Here is a 15,992-nt window from a genome sequence, read left to right on the forward strand (position 1 = left end):
TTTCCGACATGAGGTTGAAGAGGTGTAGCCCAAGATTTAAAAAGAATTTATTTTTAAAAAAATGAGAAAAAAAATTTTAAAATTTAATAAATTAAAATGCCCGGCGTTGCTCGTGAAATTTAACGAATGCCAATGTTACCCTGCAGGGTACCCATACATAGATATATTAGAATATATGTCAGCTATAGCTGGCCAAACGGCTACACCAATTTGCTTGATTTTTGTAAAGGAAACCCATAGGTACCCTGAGGGAAACAAAAGGCTAAAAACAAAGATTGAAATTTTTTCTTTTAAAATTATAATTTTTTTTCTAATGTTTTTTTTAATTCCAAAGTTTTAGTAAGTTATGAATGGTAAAAAATCTTTTTGTTATCACTCTAACAATAAAAACTCTTAAACTATTTTATCAAACCCCACTATGTAAAATTAAAAACTGATTTTCCTTCTAAGATATATAAAAAATCTTACATTCACGATTATTAACTAAGAAATAGTATTTCTAAACTAGTTTTTGGATTCGAAGATATGAATTATAATTTTAAATTAGTTTAATTCTAACACTCATCTTCTGAACAAAAGTAACAATTTATGTTTTATCATAGTTTATTTGATTTCTACAAGGATATGAGGTTTTATTTTCTTTTCAAACAGGACTCCAAAATAAATACTGAAACATTATAAAGATAATGATATAAATTTTTCGTAAATAAAAGAAAAAGAAAAATTTGTTAAGACTAATTTTCTTTTGCATTTAGCTAATTTAGATAAAAACTGTTCAATCTTTGATTGTTAACAAGTTTTTTTTTTAATTGAAACGAAATATTCTAGAAATATCTTAAATTGTTTTAAGAAAATCCCGGAACCACTTAAACATTTTAGCATTCTACAACTGCTTAACGATCACAGTAAAAATATGTTTTCTATCACAAACTCAAATATACTAATTCCTATATATATTTGCAATCTGATGGTGTAAACCTTTTATATTTCAATACCTATTCCTGATAGAGCAAGTCCACCACATAGTAAGATAAACGGAATTGCCAGATCTGAGATAGCAAGATTTTTCTATAATAAAGAATTTAGATAAAATAAGATACTAAGAACATTTCTGTGGTTTTCCCGAGCTCCTCCATCAAAATTTGAGGCAAATCGGTAAAGGGGTTCCTGAGTTATATACAGACAAACGCACAGACAGACAAACATGCAGAGATTACAACTTAATATATTGAGGTATATATAGATGAAACAGTATTTTTAGTAAATTGACTTCAAAACTACATAGTAAATTGTAATTTTTTATTTGAATTATCTCGTGCTTCGTAGTTGAATAAAAATATGAAATGAAATATTTAACTTCTGTTAAAAAATGTATATCTAAGAAAGAACATCTAGACATAGATTAACCTCTGGTGGTATTGAAGAATCCAATACATTAATTGAAGAATACAAGTTGGCGATCTTCTCAGAAAATCCAGCCTGGAAAATTTACAATATCGTTTATAAAATTTTACTTTCCAAGGTTGAGAGAACTAGAAAGGTGATCAGTTCAGGGGCGCATCAAGAGATATGTCAAGGGGGGCTTAATTTTTTTCTCTCTAGGGGGGCTGAGCACCCATTAAGGCCTAAAAAAAACCTGAAAAACACCAGCCTAAGGGGAGGCTACCCCCCCCCCATAGCCCCCCCTTAATACGCCTCTAGGGCACTAAAGGTGTTGATAAAACTTAAAGATGACCATATTTTTGCATTGACAACCTAAACAAAGCTTTTGATTCGTATACTTCAGCAATTTGCAGGACACTGACCAAAGAAATAACATGTTTAAGTGGAGGGTGGAGTGCTTGTCTCACCTGATGACAGAGTAGTATATGATCGTTAACATCGTCTTCCCATTTAGTTTCCTTTTGGAATACCCAGCCAGCAAAATATGCCATTAATTCCTCCTGAAGCTCATGCATATATGTATTTAATATCTACTCACTGGAATTGTCCAGCGCTGCCCAGGTTTATATTATTCATAGTCTTACTCCCTCGCTTGGTTTTCAATCCTGATTTTAGCTGAAGTGCCCGGCGTTGCCTGTGAAATTTCAAATAAATTTAACCTTTGTTACCTCCGGAGTACCAATGGGTTCCCTCGAAAATGTTTGGCCAATTTTATCTAGCCATTTGGCCAGACTAGATACAGTGGAACCTATAAAGCTGCAGTAGTATAGGAGACAACCGTTAGAGTAAAGTTATGATTTTAATAATCTAATGAATCTTGTGCAACAGACCCATTATCTTGTTTTTTATTTTTACAAAATGTTGAAACTACGCAAAAAAATACTATGAAATCCGCAAAATTTTTTGGTTTTGTTTGTTTTATAGTACAAAGAGAGGATGCTCACAGATAAAGCCACAGTTAAAAATTTAAATATAAGATGGGCGCTAAGCGCCCTAAAACCCTAGTGTTAATATATTTTGATTGATATTTCAGGTTTCAATCAAAAAGTGCATTAAATTCTTTGGCAATTTTCACATTTTAAGCATAATTTCTATAACTCAACTTTTTAGCAGCTAAGGCAAGCTGTACTGTACACATTTAGACTATTTCAGGTAAAAGCATTTCGATCTAGTGAAATTTATGTATATGATTTTTAAAAAGTACGCATCATGAAATTCCTTGCTAAAATAGAAGACTGCAGTATTCATGTCTGAGAATGTTTTATTGTTCTGCATGTTGACCAACACTCGGTCCTAAAATATAATCTTTATGTTTGATTTATAACCTTTTGTGACCTTATCATAAAGAATTCTGAGTACTTCTAGTTCTCTTAATTAAATGTTGTCCTAAACCTTATTATTAGATTGCAAGGATAGAAGAGTAAGAAAAATTAGATTTTTTGTTTCTTTGATATATTAAATTACAGTTACAAAACCAGAAAGTTGAAAACTATAGAATTGGATACCCTTAATCCCGATTGCTAAATCTCTGTATCCACTGTGAACACTTTTAATTTTCTTCTTAATCCTCTCTTTTGCGCTATCTCACATTGAGATAAAGTATTGATCTTGATATCCACAATGCTAAAGTTTTCAGCTCTGTTCAGATTTAATCTCTAAAATATTTCTATATATCAAAATTTTAACCTTTCCAGCTGGTATGACCTCATTCTCATTAGCGTACACGTTCCAGAGTAAACTGTCAAACGAAAGGGTCTAAAAATTTATTAATTTGATTTTGATTTTTTTTCCAAAACTGAAGATTCAAGGTTTATAACTCGATAGAATCTGTATATAAATTTGGCTTGTCATGGGTGTTTGTTTGTTTGTTTGTCTGTCTGTTTGTATCCAATATACGTCAAAACGGCTGAACCGATCGGGCCCAAATTTTTTGTGGGACATCACGTGACCACAAGGAAGGTTTATGAATGATCAAAATTTTTTAAAAAATGTGTTTTTTTAAGGTTTTTAATTTTTTAAACAAATTTAAATTCTTGAAAATCCGCGATTTTTTTTTTTTTAATCCGCAAAATTTTGTTCTGCCTTGTTTTAAAATGTAAACAAAAAGAACATGTTCACAATTTAAATAGAAGATGGGCGCGAAGCGCCCTAAAAGCCTAGTTAACTTAAAATTGAAGAAGGAAATATGACAACCAATAACAGGACAGAAAAGCAAGTCAAGTTAAATCATTGAAATCAATGTCGAGTCAAATATCTAAGTTATTTATTGTGTATACAAAACAAAAATTTACATCATGTGATACATGTCCCTAGTCCAACTGTTCAAGGCCTTCTCATTAAACAAAAATTAGACCTCTAGCTTTTATTGTTAGGGTGCAAGGGAGGATTTTAAAATAGTTCAAAAAAAACGTTGGAAAATGTTCAAAAATAATTATTTTTAACACATGTTATTATTACCTCCATTTTGAAAGTGCTTTTCAAATATATAAATTTTGGCCCTGTAGTTTAATCAATAACAGGTTATTAAGCTTTTCTAATTTTTTTGAAACACCGACCCGCAGTTTGACTGTCCTCTACCCTACCCTGTGCATCAAAAAAAAATTATAGCAAAATTTGTTCACAACTATAATGTTGAAAAAGTAAAGAAGTTTATGCGTTCTAATGAAAGCCGCTTTTAAGGTATTTAGAAAAAAACCGCAAAGGGTGGTGGATAACATCCCCCCTCCCTCTGGGTAAGAACTTATTGTTACCGTATCTTTAAACTTATAGTTATCAAGAATTCTTCTTTGCCAGGGATCTTGTGATGTGAACAGATAATTATAATGCCAGGCTGATCCAGACAGAACTGAAATCTGAAACAAAGAGGGTCGATCTTATTGTTCAAATATTTCATCCAAAAACTTGTCATCCAAGATGCCTTTCTCATTGTTTTTGAGGCATTGAGTCTTTGCCACAAACTCAAATTTTTTACGGTGGTAGGCGATATCTCTGTTTGTATCTATATCTCTGTTATGGTGTTCGTATGTCCGATCATAACTCATGAACCCTTTGGTCAATAAATTTTGAACTGGTAACTCGTAGGGACCACAGGAATGTTCTATAAGCTTGGTTTTAAAAATTGTTTAGATCTATCTCCAGGCAAAGCTGGGTTCCCAAGCAATGAAGTCTAATTTAATATTTTACTGCCTTTTGACCAACCTTACCATGACCTATGATTCCCCTAACGAAGGGAGCTTAATTTACTTAACGTTCTTGGGGCAGTTATGAAAATAACCATCTCCTATGAGAAGTTTTCGGGGAAAAAAGTTGAGTATTTTCACCCCTCACAGACGATAAATTGGGTTAACTACATTTTCGGAAAATCGAAAATTTTACTTAACCAAGGGTTCCCTCGACAAATTTGGCTCAAAAACATCCCTTGCTGCGCTCTGGATGTTTTGTAGGGAAAATTGGTCCTTGGAACCCTTGGTGAGGTAAAATTCCTTTATCTTAACTATAAAGGTATTATATAATAATTAAAAATTTGAGAAAAGGGGAGGTGATCTTTAAATACAAAAATCAACCAAAGATATTAACCAAATCAAACATTCATTCCCTTTTAAAAAGCCACAATTTTCAATTAACCCCGTTTTCAATTAAACCAGTTTTACAAAAAGTAATAGCATTTACTCTGAGAAAATTATATTTGAATCCCCTTGGGATTCAATTACAAATCCATAGGCTACGATCGTTTGCAACTTTTTTTGCAGAATAGGGAAAGAATTTGAGCACCAACCATATTCTTCTGAACAATGTCTTTAGAAGTATCAATTGGAGATTCATACGAGGGACTCAGTAAAATAGCCCTAAATTAAAGAAAGTTATTGGAGAAAATTTCAAGAAACATTTTACTGTGTTTTTTTATTTTAATTAAAATGTAAGTGCCTACCTTAGATTACAGGAGAAAGCAAGCATTATAAACAGTGAACTAAGACCCCAGACCATTACAACAATACTTCCACTGATAACTTATCATAAAAAAATTGAGTCATTGCCATAAACTTACATTTTCTATCCCTATATCTATACACAATGTCGTATATATTTCAAACTATGAATTCTGTAAAATCATAAAAATACGGGCTGAGAGAATTTCAGTTTCTGGCAAAAACTCAATTCCTTTAAATTAAATTAACATTTATAAAATGCAAAATTTTAGGATTTAACATGACTTTCATTAAATTTTGAAAACAAGACAAGTTGTTCATTCAAGCAGTATGCATAAATTTTCATCCCTGCATCTAGTGTCATTCCAGCAGTATACATGAATTTTCATCCCTGCATCTAGTGTCATTCAAGCAGTATACATAAATTTTCATCCCTGCATGTAGCTAGTGTCATTCAAGCAGTATACATGAATTTTCATCCCTGCATCTAGTGTCATTCAAGCAGTATACATGAATTTTCATCCCTGCATCTAGTGTCATTCAAGCAGTATACATGAATTTTCATCCCTGCATCTAGCGTCATTCAAGCAGTATACATGAATTTTCATCCCTGCATCTAGTGTCATTCAATCAGTATGCATGAATTTTCATCCCTGCATCTAGTGTCATTCAAGCAGTATACATGAATTTTCATCCCTGCATCTAGTGTCATTCAAGCAGTATGCATGAATTTTCATCCCTGCATCTAGCGTCATTCAAGCAGTATACATGAATTTTCATCCCTATTATCTAATGAGGAATTTTTAATATAAGGTACTTTGTGTGATGTTAAATAATTGGTGACCATATTATTGACTATAGCTTTAGTATAACTGGCGTAAATAAGCTCCTCTGGGTTATCGTATTTTTTCAGATTTTTTGCGTATTAGCTGAATATGATCTGTTAAAAACTTAGAATCTTGTACCAAATCTCATATATATATATATATTATATACCAGTTTTGGTTTAACATTGACACAGTTTTATATGAATTTCTCGCGACAGAAACATCATATAGAACTCTTACAGGCCTCGATAAACTCCTAAAGTTCATAGGTTTCATCCTACCCCCTTTTATTTTCCTTTACAGTCTCTAAACTTCTTCCCATTTCTGATTTCAGACTATAGCTATAGTGTAAATAATTGAATTTTAACGCTAACAATCTTGTATTTAAACAAGCAATTTTTGTTGAAAAAAATACTTAACATTTTCTTGATCTTGTAAATATTCACCTTTAGCTTGCTCCTCTTTAAACCAAGTATCAGTGGGTAGAAGTAGTACTAGTACAGTGTCGGGCTAGTGAGATATGAATATAGTTTAAAATATAGTAAAGGAACTTTGTATTTCCCACAAACTAAAGTTTTCTAGTCCCACTATTTTTGTAACCTAATGGTGTAAACCCGTTGATATTTCAAACTAGACTATTTGACCTGACATAATTTATCATTTTTAGTATCAAAGGTCTACGACATTAGGTTGAAAAAATATAGGGATAAGAAAAAAAGAGTTTGTGACAAAATTTAATTTCTTTGCAGTTCAACAATCATATAAATTGTTTTATTATCTCAAATTTTTTAGAAAACATTTTTTCGATTGTTTTACTTTGAATAACAACATTTTTTTGGCTAAATTATCCTAAACATTCGCTGCATTATCACAATGTATGCAGTAAGGGAGGTTGATTTTTAAATACTTTTTGAAATCTTAATTAATTCAACCAGATTTGTATGGATCATAAAGATTTAAAAAACTGAGAAGTAAAAAATCTTATGAGCTGAAAACTTTAGAATGAAATATCCGTAATCCCGATCGGTTAATTAATCTTGAGATTAATAACAAGAGGATAACAATCATTATTTAAAAAAGAGATCAAGCATTAATCTCGATATCCACCATTCTAAAATGTTCAGCTCTGTAAAAATAATTTTACTCATACTAATTACCTTTTTCACCCAGAATGTCATATTTTTACCAAACAAATGTTTGCTTTAATTAGTCAGTAGATCAAATTTAATCCTTTATAAAACCGGTTTTCGTCCGCGTAATATGGCCTTGAGAGAAAAATGTCTTTTTTTGTCTTTCTCAAAGACGTTTTGATAATAAATATGTACATGTTAATCTGGGTTTTGATAACGAATATGTACATGTTAATCTGGGTTTTGATAACGAATATGTACATGTTAATCTGGGTTTTGATAACGAATATGTACATGTTAATCTGGGTTTCGATAACGAATATGTACATGTTAATCTGGGTTTTGATAATGAATATGTACATGTTAATCTGGGTTTTGATAACGAATATGTACATGTTAATCTGGATAACGAATATGTACATGTTAATCTGGGTTTTGATAACGAATATGGACATGTAAATCTGGGTGAAGCAAGTGGAATTTTAAAAAATCGACCTCCATTAGTATACGGTGATCCACAATTAGTGAGCCTTTAAAGAGAGTCTTTTATTTTTTTAGCTTCAGTTTTGACGAAGTGGTTTTAAGGTTATGATAGAGAATATTTATTAAATATTTAATTTTACCTTTTTTATCCCATTGATTTCTATAGGATGATATATTAGCAGAAGAGCAATTCCAACTCCCAAAAAACTGAATCAAAAAAAATAAAATGGTAATTTCATAATTCAACTCTAAATCATTACTTCTCACCTAATTGGGATTGCACACCAGCTGTAAAAATCAAAAACCTAGACAATGTTTGAATTAAATGGATATTTTTTATTTATTGTTTGATTAATGGAATTACAGGTTTAATAAAATCATTAAAAACCTGGACAACATTAAACAAAGAGGCGGTTTTCTTCGGAAACTAAAATAAATCATTTATAAATATTTCTTGTTAAAATTATTTTTCTGTAAAAACCTTCGAAATCCAAACAATGATGTTATCACCAAGAATTTGTGAATATTTGACAACTGCTGCCCTAAACATATTTATTTTAAACCATTTTGAGCGTCATTAATACTGTAGAATTGATAAAATTAACTATTTTAGTTTTAAATCAGCAATTTTCAAAACAATTAAAAAACTCAACGATCCTGGGACTGTCCCAGGCATTTGGATCTCTGAGATTAAGAAGAAGAAAAAAAATAAACCCCCCCATGGTGTCAGGACTTTGGGTTTTTGGGACAGTCCCAAAGTCCTGTCACTTTCCCGGGCTTTAGAGCTTTTAGGGCTGTCCTAAAAATCCAAAGGTCCACATGGTAAAGGTTTGATTATCTTGGGCCGTACCGGGCTTTTGGGTCTTTGGCAAGGCAATCCTGGGTCTCTGTACGGTTTATGCAATTATGCAATTAGTTAACGGACTCCTCAGTTAATTTTCAGAAACCGTTTCGTGACAGAATTTTGCCCAGCCCTAATTAGAACATTTAAGATTGTGGCAAAGACTCAATTCCTTTCTTTTAAAAACCTCATTTGTTGGCTACCTTTCTACAGTGTATGACATAAAGGATATTCCAAGATCAGATTCATCTCTTTCAACCTATATATTTATTATCATTTGAAACTGTCTTAACTCAATAATTTGATAAATCAAGGGTCTTCGACACATTATAGATAAATTGTTTCAAAAATTAGTTTTCTTTATTTAAAAACAAATTCAATTTTTTAATTTCACCTCTCCAACAGTTCCCGTCCATATTCCTGTACCATTACTTCCCCATTGATTCTTGGAATATTTAAAACTGGCATTCAGGTTCCTTTTCTCTAGTAATTAATTTAATTCCTTTAATTCAGGTTCCTTTTCTCTTGTAATTAATTTAATTCTTTTAATTCAGGTTCCTTTTCTCTAGTAATTAATTTAATTCCTTTAATTCAGGTTCCTTTTCTCTAGTAATTAATCTAATTCCATTAATTCAGGTTCCTTTTCTCATGTAATCAGTTTAATTCCTTTAATTCAGGTTCCTTTTCTCATGTAATCAGTTTAATTCCTTTAATTCAGGTTCCTTTTCTCTAGTAATCAATTTAATTCCATCAATTCAGATTCATTTTTTCTAGTAATCAATTTAATTCCATTAATTCAGATTCCTTTTCTCTAGTAATCAATTTAATTCCATTAATTCAGATTCATTTTCTCTAGTAATCAATTTAATTCCATAAATTCAGATTTCTTTTCGCTAGTAATTAATCTGATTTCATTATTTCAGATTCCTTTTCGCTAGTAATTAATCTAAATTCATTATTTCAGATTCCTTTTCGCTAGTAATTAATCTTATTTCATGATTTTAGTAGCCTTTGATCTATGCATTGAATTTAATTCCATTAATTCTGATTTATTTTCTCTAGTAATTTATTCAATTCCATTATTTCGGATTCCTTTTCTCTAGTAATTAATTTAATTCCATTAATTCAGATTCTTTTTCTCTAGTAATTAATTCAATTCCATTAATCCAGATTCTTTTTCTCTAGTAATTAATTCAATTCCATTAACTCAGATTTATTTTTTCTAGTAATTAATTCAATTTCATTAAGTCAGATTTCTTTTCTCTAGTAAATAATTAATTTCCATTAATTCAGTTTTTTTTTCTCCGGTAATCAGTTTCATTCCATTAAAGTATTTTTTAACTTATTTTAATAACGATGCTGTAAAAGAAAACAGATTTTGTGAATTAATTTAAAATCTGCTAAAAATTAGTTAAAGACAATGTTAGTATTTCACTAAATAATTTATTTATTACCTATGTAGCTGGCAATACAAAGTCCTTCAGATGTTTTCATCGAAATTTTGTCATCTATTATTTCAAACCGGGGCAAATAGTTGTTGTAAGAAATCCTAAAAACTCATTTTATATTTTAATTATAGTAATAATTACAAGTGACCCTACGTTTGCAGAGTGTTGAGTTCACACTGTATGGAACTCCGTACACTCTGATTTTACGGCAATTTAAACACTATTCGCGATATAAACTTACGGCGCTCTCTGTCTCTGTTTTTCCGTTTTTTCAAGGAGGGTCACTTAAAATTACTCTTTCCGCCCCTTTAATATGGTTCAAATTTTTAGTTTACAACTGAAAATCATAATTGACTTAATTATGAGAACATTCTATGTGTACTTTTCTGACCGTATTTTCTGATTGTTTAATGAGTTTTTTAACATTACAAATAAATCTATCATTTTTATTTCTAAAAGTTGTTAGTTCATCATCGAAAAAAAACTAACAATCTACCACTAGATTACATTAAATAAAATGTAAACAATAAAAATGTAACTTTTATTTCTTTCTTTATAGTTTTTTCAAAATTGGGGGGAAATATTCAAACAACCTCTATTTTTGGAGGTTTTCAAATATTTTCTCTTTAAACACTTAATTTTGTATGTTTTTGTTATATTAAATACTTACTTACACCGTAATTTCTGATTATTTAATGAGTTTATATTATCAAATTATCTCACCGTATTTTCTGATTATTTAATGAGTTTATATTATCAAATTATCTCACCGTATTTTCTGATTATTTAATGAGTTTATATCATCAAAGGAAGAACTTTCAAATTTTGGCTTTGAATAAAACACTGACCAAACTCCAGTGAAAACATCACCATTTATATTCCTTAAAAAAATGTATACAAATTTAAATAAAAGTGAATATTAATTGTTAAGGAATTGAATTGATCAAAAAATTTTACCTAAATTTCAAGGCTTGAGAATTTTTGTATATCTCCAAGTATGAATATCCATCTAAAATTCATAAAGTTTACCAGTTGAAAGAAACCAAATTTTCTTTATCACAATATCTATGCAACTTGATAATTAAACCTTTGATATTTCAAACTTGGATTATTTGATCTGTTTGATTTGTTTGAAACATTGAGATTAGAAAATCCTGTGACAAAAATTCAATTCCTTTTTATTAAAAAAAAATAAAAATGAATGCCAATAATTTCTTATTTGGCCACATATTTTTTATGAGTGTGAATAAATTATTTAAAATTAGAAAAAAACTATCAATAAAGTATTTTTATATTTTTCTGTGAGAATATTATTTGTTAAACTATGTTAAAACACTAATAGAACTATTATTATGATTGTGATTTATTATTTTGTATGTATCTAAATGCTTTTTTATTATTTTAGTACCATCTTTAACATTTGATTTTTTAAATTCTTTAGATATCTTCAATTTATATCAGATTGATTATAAAAAAAGAGATTTGTTTATCAATTTTTTATTATTTAAATCTTTCAATAGATAAAAAAAGTTAAAAGTATAATCTAGTAAAGCTGAAAACATAAGATCGTGTTTGTAAAAAAACTGATAAAAACTAACTTTATTTTACCTTCATGGTTTATCTCTTGGTTGACGTCGATAAAAACCACTAGGGTAGGTTTGTATCCTCCAACTCTTAGATCTTTAACCCCAGTCCCCTAAATTATACCACTAGGGTAGGTTTGTATCCTCCAACTCTTAGATCTTTAACCCCAGTCACTTAAAGTGTTTTACCAACAAAATACACTTCTGAAAAAACTCCCAAATTGTTAAATCCTAAAAATGATTCTTTTGCTAAATGTATTACACTGAAATATGCAGAACTATTGTATTTTTTGAAAATAAGTCTTGCTTTGTGTTTTTTTATCAACGATTTTTATTCAATTTATGAATAAAATTGAACTAAGAATTAACCAGATTTAAAAAATTGATTTCTTTGTAAAAACCAGAATTAAACAATTGCCATAAAATTTAATTTTCTAATCCAGATATCTTTAAAACCTTACATTGTAGGTCTTTGATATTAGAAACTAAAACGAAATTGAGTCTTTGCCACAAACTGAGGTCTCTAATTCCTATTTCTTTGCAACATCTTTGATATTTTAAACTCAGATTGTTTGGTATAACAAAATTCATACACTGAATTCAAATGTTGATTAATCAACAAAATTTGACAAATGATCTTCCAACAAATTATGTTGGATGAAAATTATATTTTTCTTAGTATTTTGAATTATCCTAGGTTATCCTAGGTTGCAAAGATATAGGAATTAGAAAATTAGAGTTTATGGCAAAGATACAATTTATTTTGCTATATCTAATAATTCCAAAGTTTGAGATATCAAAAGTTTACACCAGGTTGTTAAGGGAAGGAGGTTCAATTAATTCCTTACTTTTTATTTTTGATAAATCCATTACTTTTACCTGATAAGTGATGATTAAAATCTTCTTTGTCTTGATGTCTAGATATTTTAAAACTGATTTAAACTCATCTTTACTGTCGAAAGTGAGTTTTTGGTACTCACTGTCAAAGTCCTCAATTCTAAAGATTTGAATTAATTTTCTCTTTATTGCAACAAAAATAAAAATGCAGATTCTGTGACTTATCAAGAATACTTTGGAGAAAAATACCAAAAATAACTAGTAGTTGAGATCTAGTAGTTGAGATATAGTAATTGAGATCTAGTAGTTGAGATCTAATAGTTGAGATCTAGTAGTTGAGATCTTGTAGTTGAGATCTAGTAGTTGAGATCTAGTAGTTGAGATCTAGTAGTTGAGATCTAGTAGTTGAGATCTAGTAGTTGAGATCTAGTAGTTGAGATCTATTAGTTGAGATCTAGCCAAGACTTTAATAAGTTGAAAAATAACATAAAAAATACAGCTGAAATTGTATTAATCGATTAATTCTTTATTTTATATTCGCAGATTTCTTCCATTTTTAAAATGTCGTTTTTGCAATGAGATTTTATAAAATCTGGTTATGGAAAACGTTTTGATAAAAAACAGATATTACAAAACCTATTTTGGATGATATGAGTCAGTCTATACTTTATGCAATAAAAAATAACCCCTGAATTAGCATTTTTTATGGAACTGAATGTTTCGCTACTTAGCGAATTCCCTAAAGACCTAATGAAATCTATAAGTACCGAGGCGGATTTCTCTGGATAGGATTGTAAGGCTTCCTTCTCTCAACGCTCTCCATAACAAAAGGATGATAATAAGGTTCCGAACGTTTATTTCTCTAAGCCTTCAATCTAAATAATCTTTTATAAGCCAACAGAAAAAGCATTGAGTGATAAATCATACAAATACAGCAATAAATCCACTCAGGCATTAAAAAACTGTGGCAAGGAACCCATTACATCATACAATATCAACCATAACCGAACATAAATAAACAATATTCATATAAATATAATCATAATTACCGCAGTGGTCCTAGAATTTTCACACGGTTTTAATAATCGACGAACATTACATGAAATACAACTATATACTGAAGTAGAATCTGCTCGCTCCTACGCAGAGAACTTGCGCATGCGTAGTCGGACTGTAAACAGCTTCTAAAACTAGTTCTTCACAATAAGTTCTGTACAGATCCTCAGGGGGAACTCAGAGAATCACAGGGGTATCACATAGACTTTATGAACGCAGCGTAGCTCGCGTAACACTGAATTTGCTTTCGTTTTCTTTTTCTTGTTTTAGGTTCAGCAGCTGATATTCTAATTACAACGCTTCTACTATCTCTGGGCTCTTACACTTTATAAGAGATATTTGCTTGCAGCTTGTGCATACCTTTAAGCAATTTTATGTGATTTTTTTTACAAGCCATCACTAGTTATACATTGCGTAATTTCGCAATAACATTTCACCAAAATTGCATGTATATACAGGACATAATCAAATTTTTTTCAAAAAATATCACCACACAACAAAAACATGGATAATTAAGAACCCTAAAAAATAAATTCTAAATTTTTTATTTTTTTATTTTGACAGGTCAAACGTTTGTAAAAAAAAATATTATTGTTTGTTTTAAATTAGTTTATAAATAAGTAAGTTTTACATTATTGGCACTCATTTCGAGCTTAACTTGCATAAAAGTTAAAAAGCGCAACTTTGAACTTTTCTATTTGCATGCTTACCACATTAGGGAAAAACACAATTTTTTTTTTTTTTGTAACAAAGGGAAGGGGGTCGGATCCGCAATATTTTGGCGTCCTGGTTCCGGATCCGCAAATATATGTGGATCCATTTATATTTCTTATGAAAATTATCTAGTTTAAAAAATAGACTATTCTCTAGAACAGATTAGTCTGTGGAAAATTTCTCAAATTTTCCTTTAGAATTAGAAAGAGGAAGAAATAATAAATATTTCAATCAATTAAAGGGACTGTATGCGTAGTTTCAAGTGACTTCTAATTTAAAGAGAAGCATGTTTTGTTAAACAAATGTACCTTTTAAACCTTTTCCGGACAATGCTTTGGTAGATACTCTCATTTGTATAGCTAAAGATTGAGTCCCAGAAGAGGAGACTTCAGGTTACAATTTGTACACTGTACGCTCCATGCTAGTGTACACTGTACGCTCCGTGCTAGTGTACCTTAATGTACACTGTACGCTCCATGCTAGTGTACACTCGAGCAGTTTCTTATAGGCATTTAATTTCCCGCTATATATAAATAGGAATATCTACGCAATCCTTGATCCAATAAAATTTAAAAAGGTATCGTTATAGATCGGACATGACACTATATAAGTTGAGTGTTACTTGAAATTGCGCTTACAATTCCTTCAAGAGCTCTGTGAACCAAACTGCCTAATTTTGTGACAGAAAACGTTAAGATGGGGATTTCCGGCATTCGAATTTAGAGTTATTTAATGATAAAAAGTTGTATAAAAATGTGTGTTTCTGTATTTTTCGAAGGTAAAAGTATTGTTAAAATGTGAAATTTTGGAGGTTGAATTGATTAACAACTGAATGAAACAAACAAAAGTAAATTTAATAAACTGAAGGAAAGGGAACCCTGCAGTTCAAACATTCAAAAACTATATTTATTTATCTTCATATTCAACATTTTTATATTTATTTATCTTCATATTCAACATTTTTATATTTATTTATCTTCATATTCAACATTATTATATTTATTTATCTTCATATTCAACATTTTTATATTTATTTATCTTCATATTCAACATTATTATATTTATTTATCTACATATTCAACATTTTTGTTTCATTTCTATTTCAAGGTTTGCACCTAGATCTTACCCTATGTTGATTTGCAAAAAGTCGTCATTCCTAAAAATAACATTTTTTTAAATGCAAAAAATACATTTTAATGAAAATTACAAATACCTCTCTCTTTGATCAGATTTCAACGAATTTGATCCTGAAAAAAACGCACAAGGATACAAGTATTAATTTTTTTTTTAAATTAGATATTTTTTAAACCTGTAAGATCTTGAAGAAAGTATGATAGTTTGGTGGTCAGGTCATTTTTGGGTTCTCCCTTTGATGAATGTACGTAAACAGAAACAAACAAAATAACATAGAAAATGTGAAAACTCATTCTGAAAATTGTTATATTTTTTTTTACTTTTTATCGATGATACTGAATTTATTTGATATATTTGAATTACGAAAATGAACTGTTGAGAGCAAATATTGCCTGTGATTCAACCCTTCAATAAAGAAGAAAAAACTTTATGTACACCAAGCTATTATGTACACATAATTATGCACACCAAGCTATTATGTACACATATTTATGGTTGTACACGTAAAGAACTGATAAATTGAAGGGTTACTTCCATCTTTTTTATCTTTTTATTGTTTCCCTCCATAAA

General features: G+C 29.8%; 1 protein-coding gene across 1 annotated transcript; it reads right to left on the bottom strand.

Annotated features, from left to right (window-relative positions):
- Positions 1 to 585: 585 nt before the first annotated feature.
- Positions 586 to 15,695, bottom strand: LOC111703842 (glutamate receptor ionotropic, delta-2). The gene is made up of 24 exons (XM_023475908.1): positions 15,598 to 15,695; positions 15,502 to 15,535; positions 15,415 to 15,444; positions 12,561 to 12,678; positions 11,707 to 11,794; positions 11,056 to 11,107; positions 10,869 to 10,979; positions 10,105 to 10,199; positions 9,045 to 9,133; positions 8,854 to 8,909; positions 8,291 to 8,351; positions 8,198 to 8,236; positions 8,077 to 8,114; positions 7,950 to 8,016; positions 6,643 to 6,706; positions 5,372 to 5,450; positions 5,219 to 5,288; positions 4,194 to 4,295; positions 3,130 to 3,198; positions 2,662 to 2,736; positions 1,851 to 1,943; positions 1,408 to 1,479; positions 996 to 1,068; positions 586 to 667 (listed from the first exon to the last, which is right to left on the bottom strand). The coding sequence occupies exons 8-24, from the start codon at positions 10,142 to 10,144 to the stop codon at positions 633 to 635; spliced, it is 1,122 nt and encodes a 373-aa protein (XP_023331676.1). The 5' UTR covers positions 10,145 to 10,199; positions 10,869 to 10,979; positions 11,056 to 11,107; positions 11,707 to 11,794; positions 12,561 to 12,678; positions 15,415 to 15,444; positions 15,502 to 15,535; positions 15,598 to 15,695; the 3' UTR covers positions 586 to 632.
- Positions 15,696 to 15,992: the final 297 nt, after the last annotated feature.

The sequence above is a fragment of the Eurytemora carolleeae genome, unplaced genomic scaffold (assembly GCF_000591075.1).
Source record: "Eurytemora carolleeae unplaced genomic scaffold, Eaff_2.0 scaffold555, whole genome shotgun sequence".
NCBI lineage: Eukaryota > Metazoa > Arthropoda > Copepoda > Calanoida > Temoridae > Eurytemora > Eurytemora carolleeae.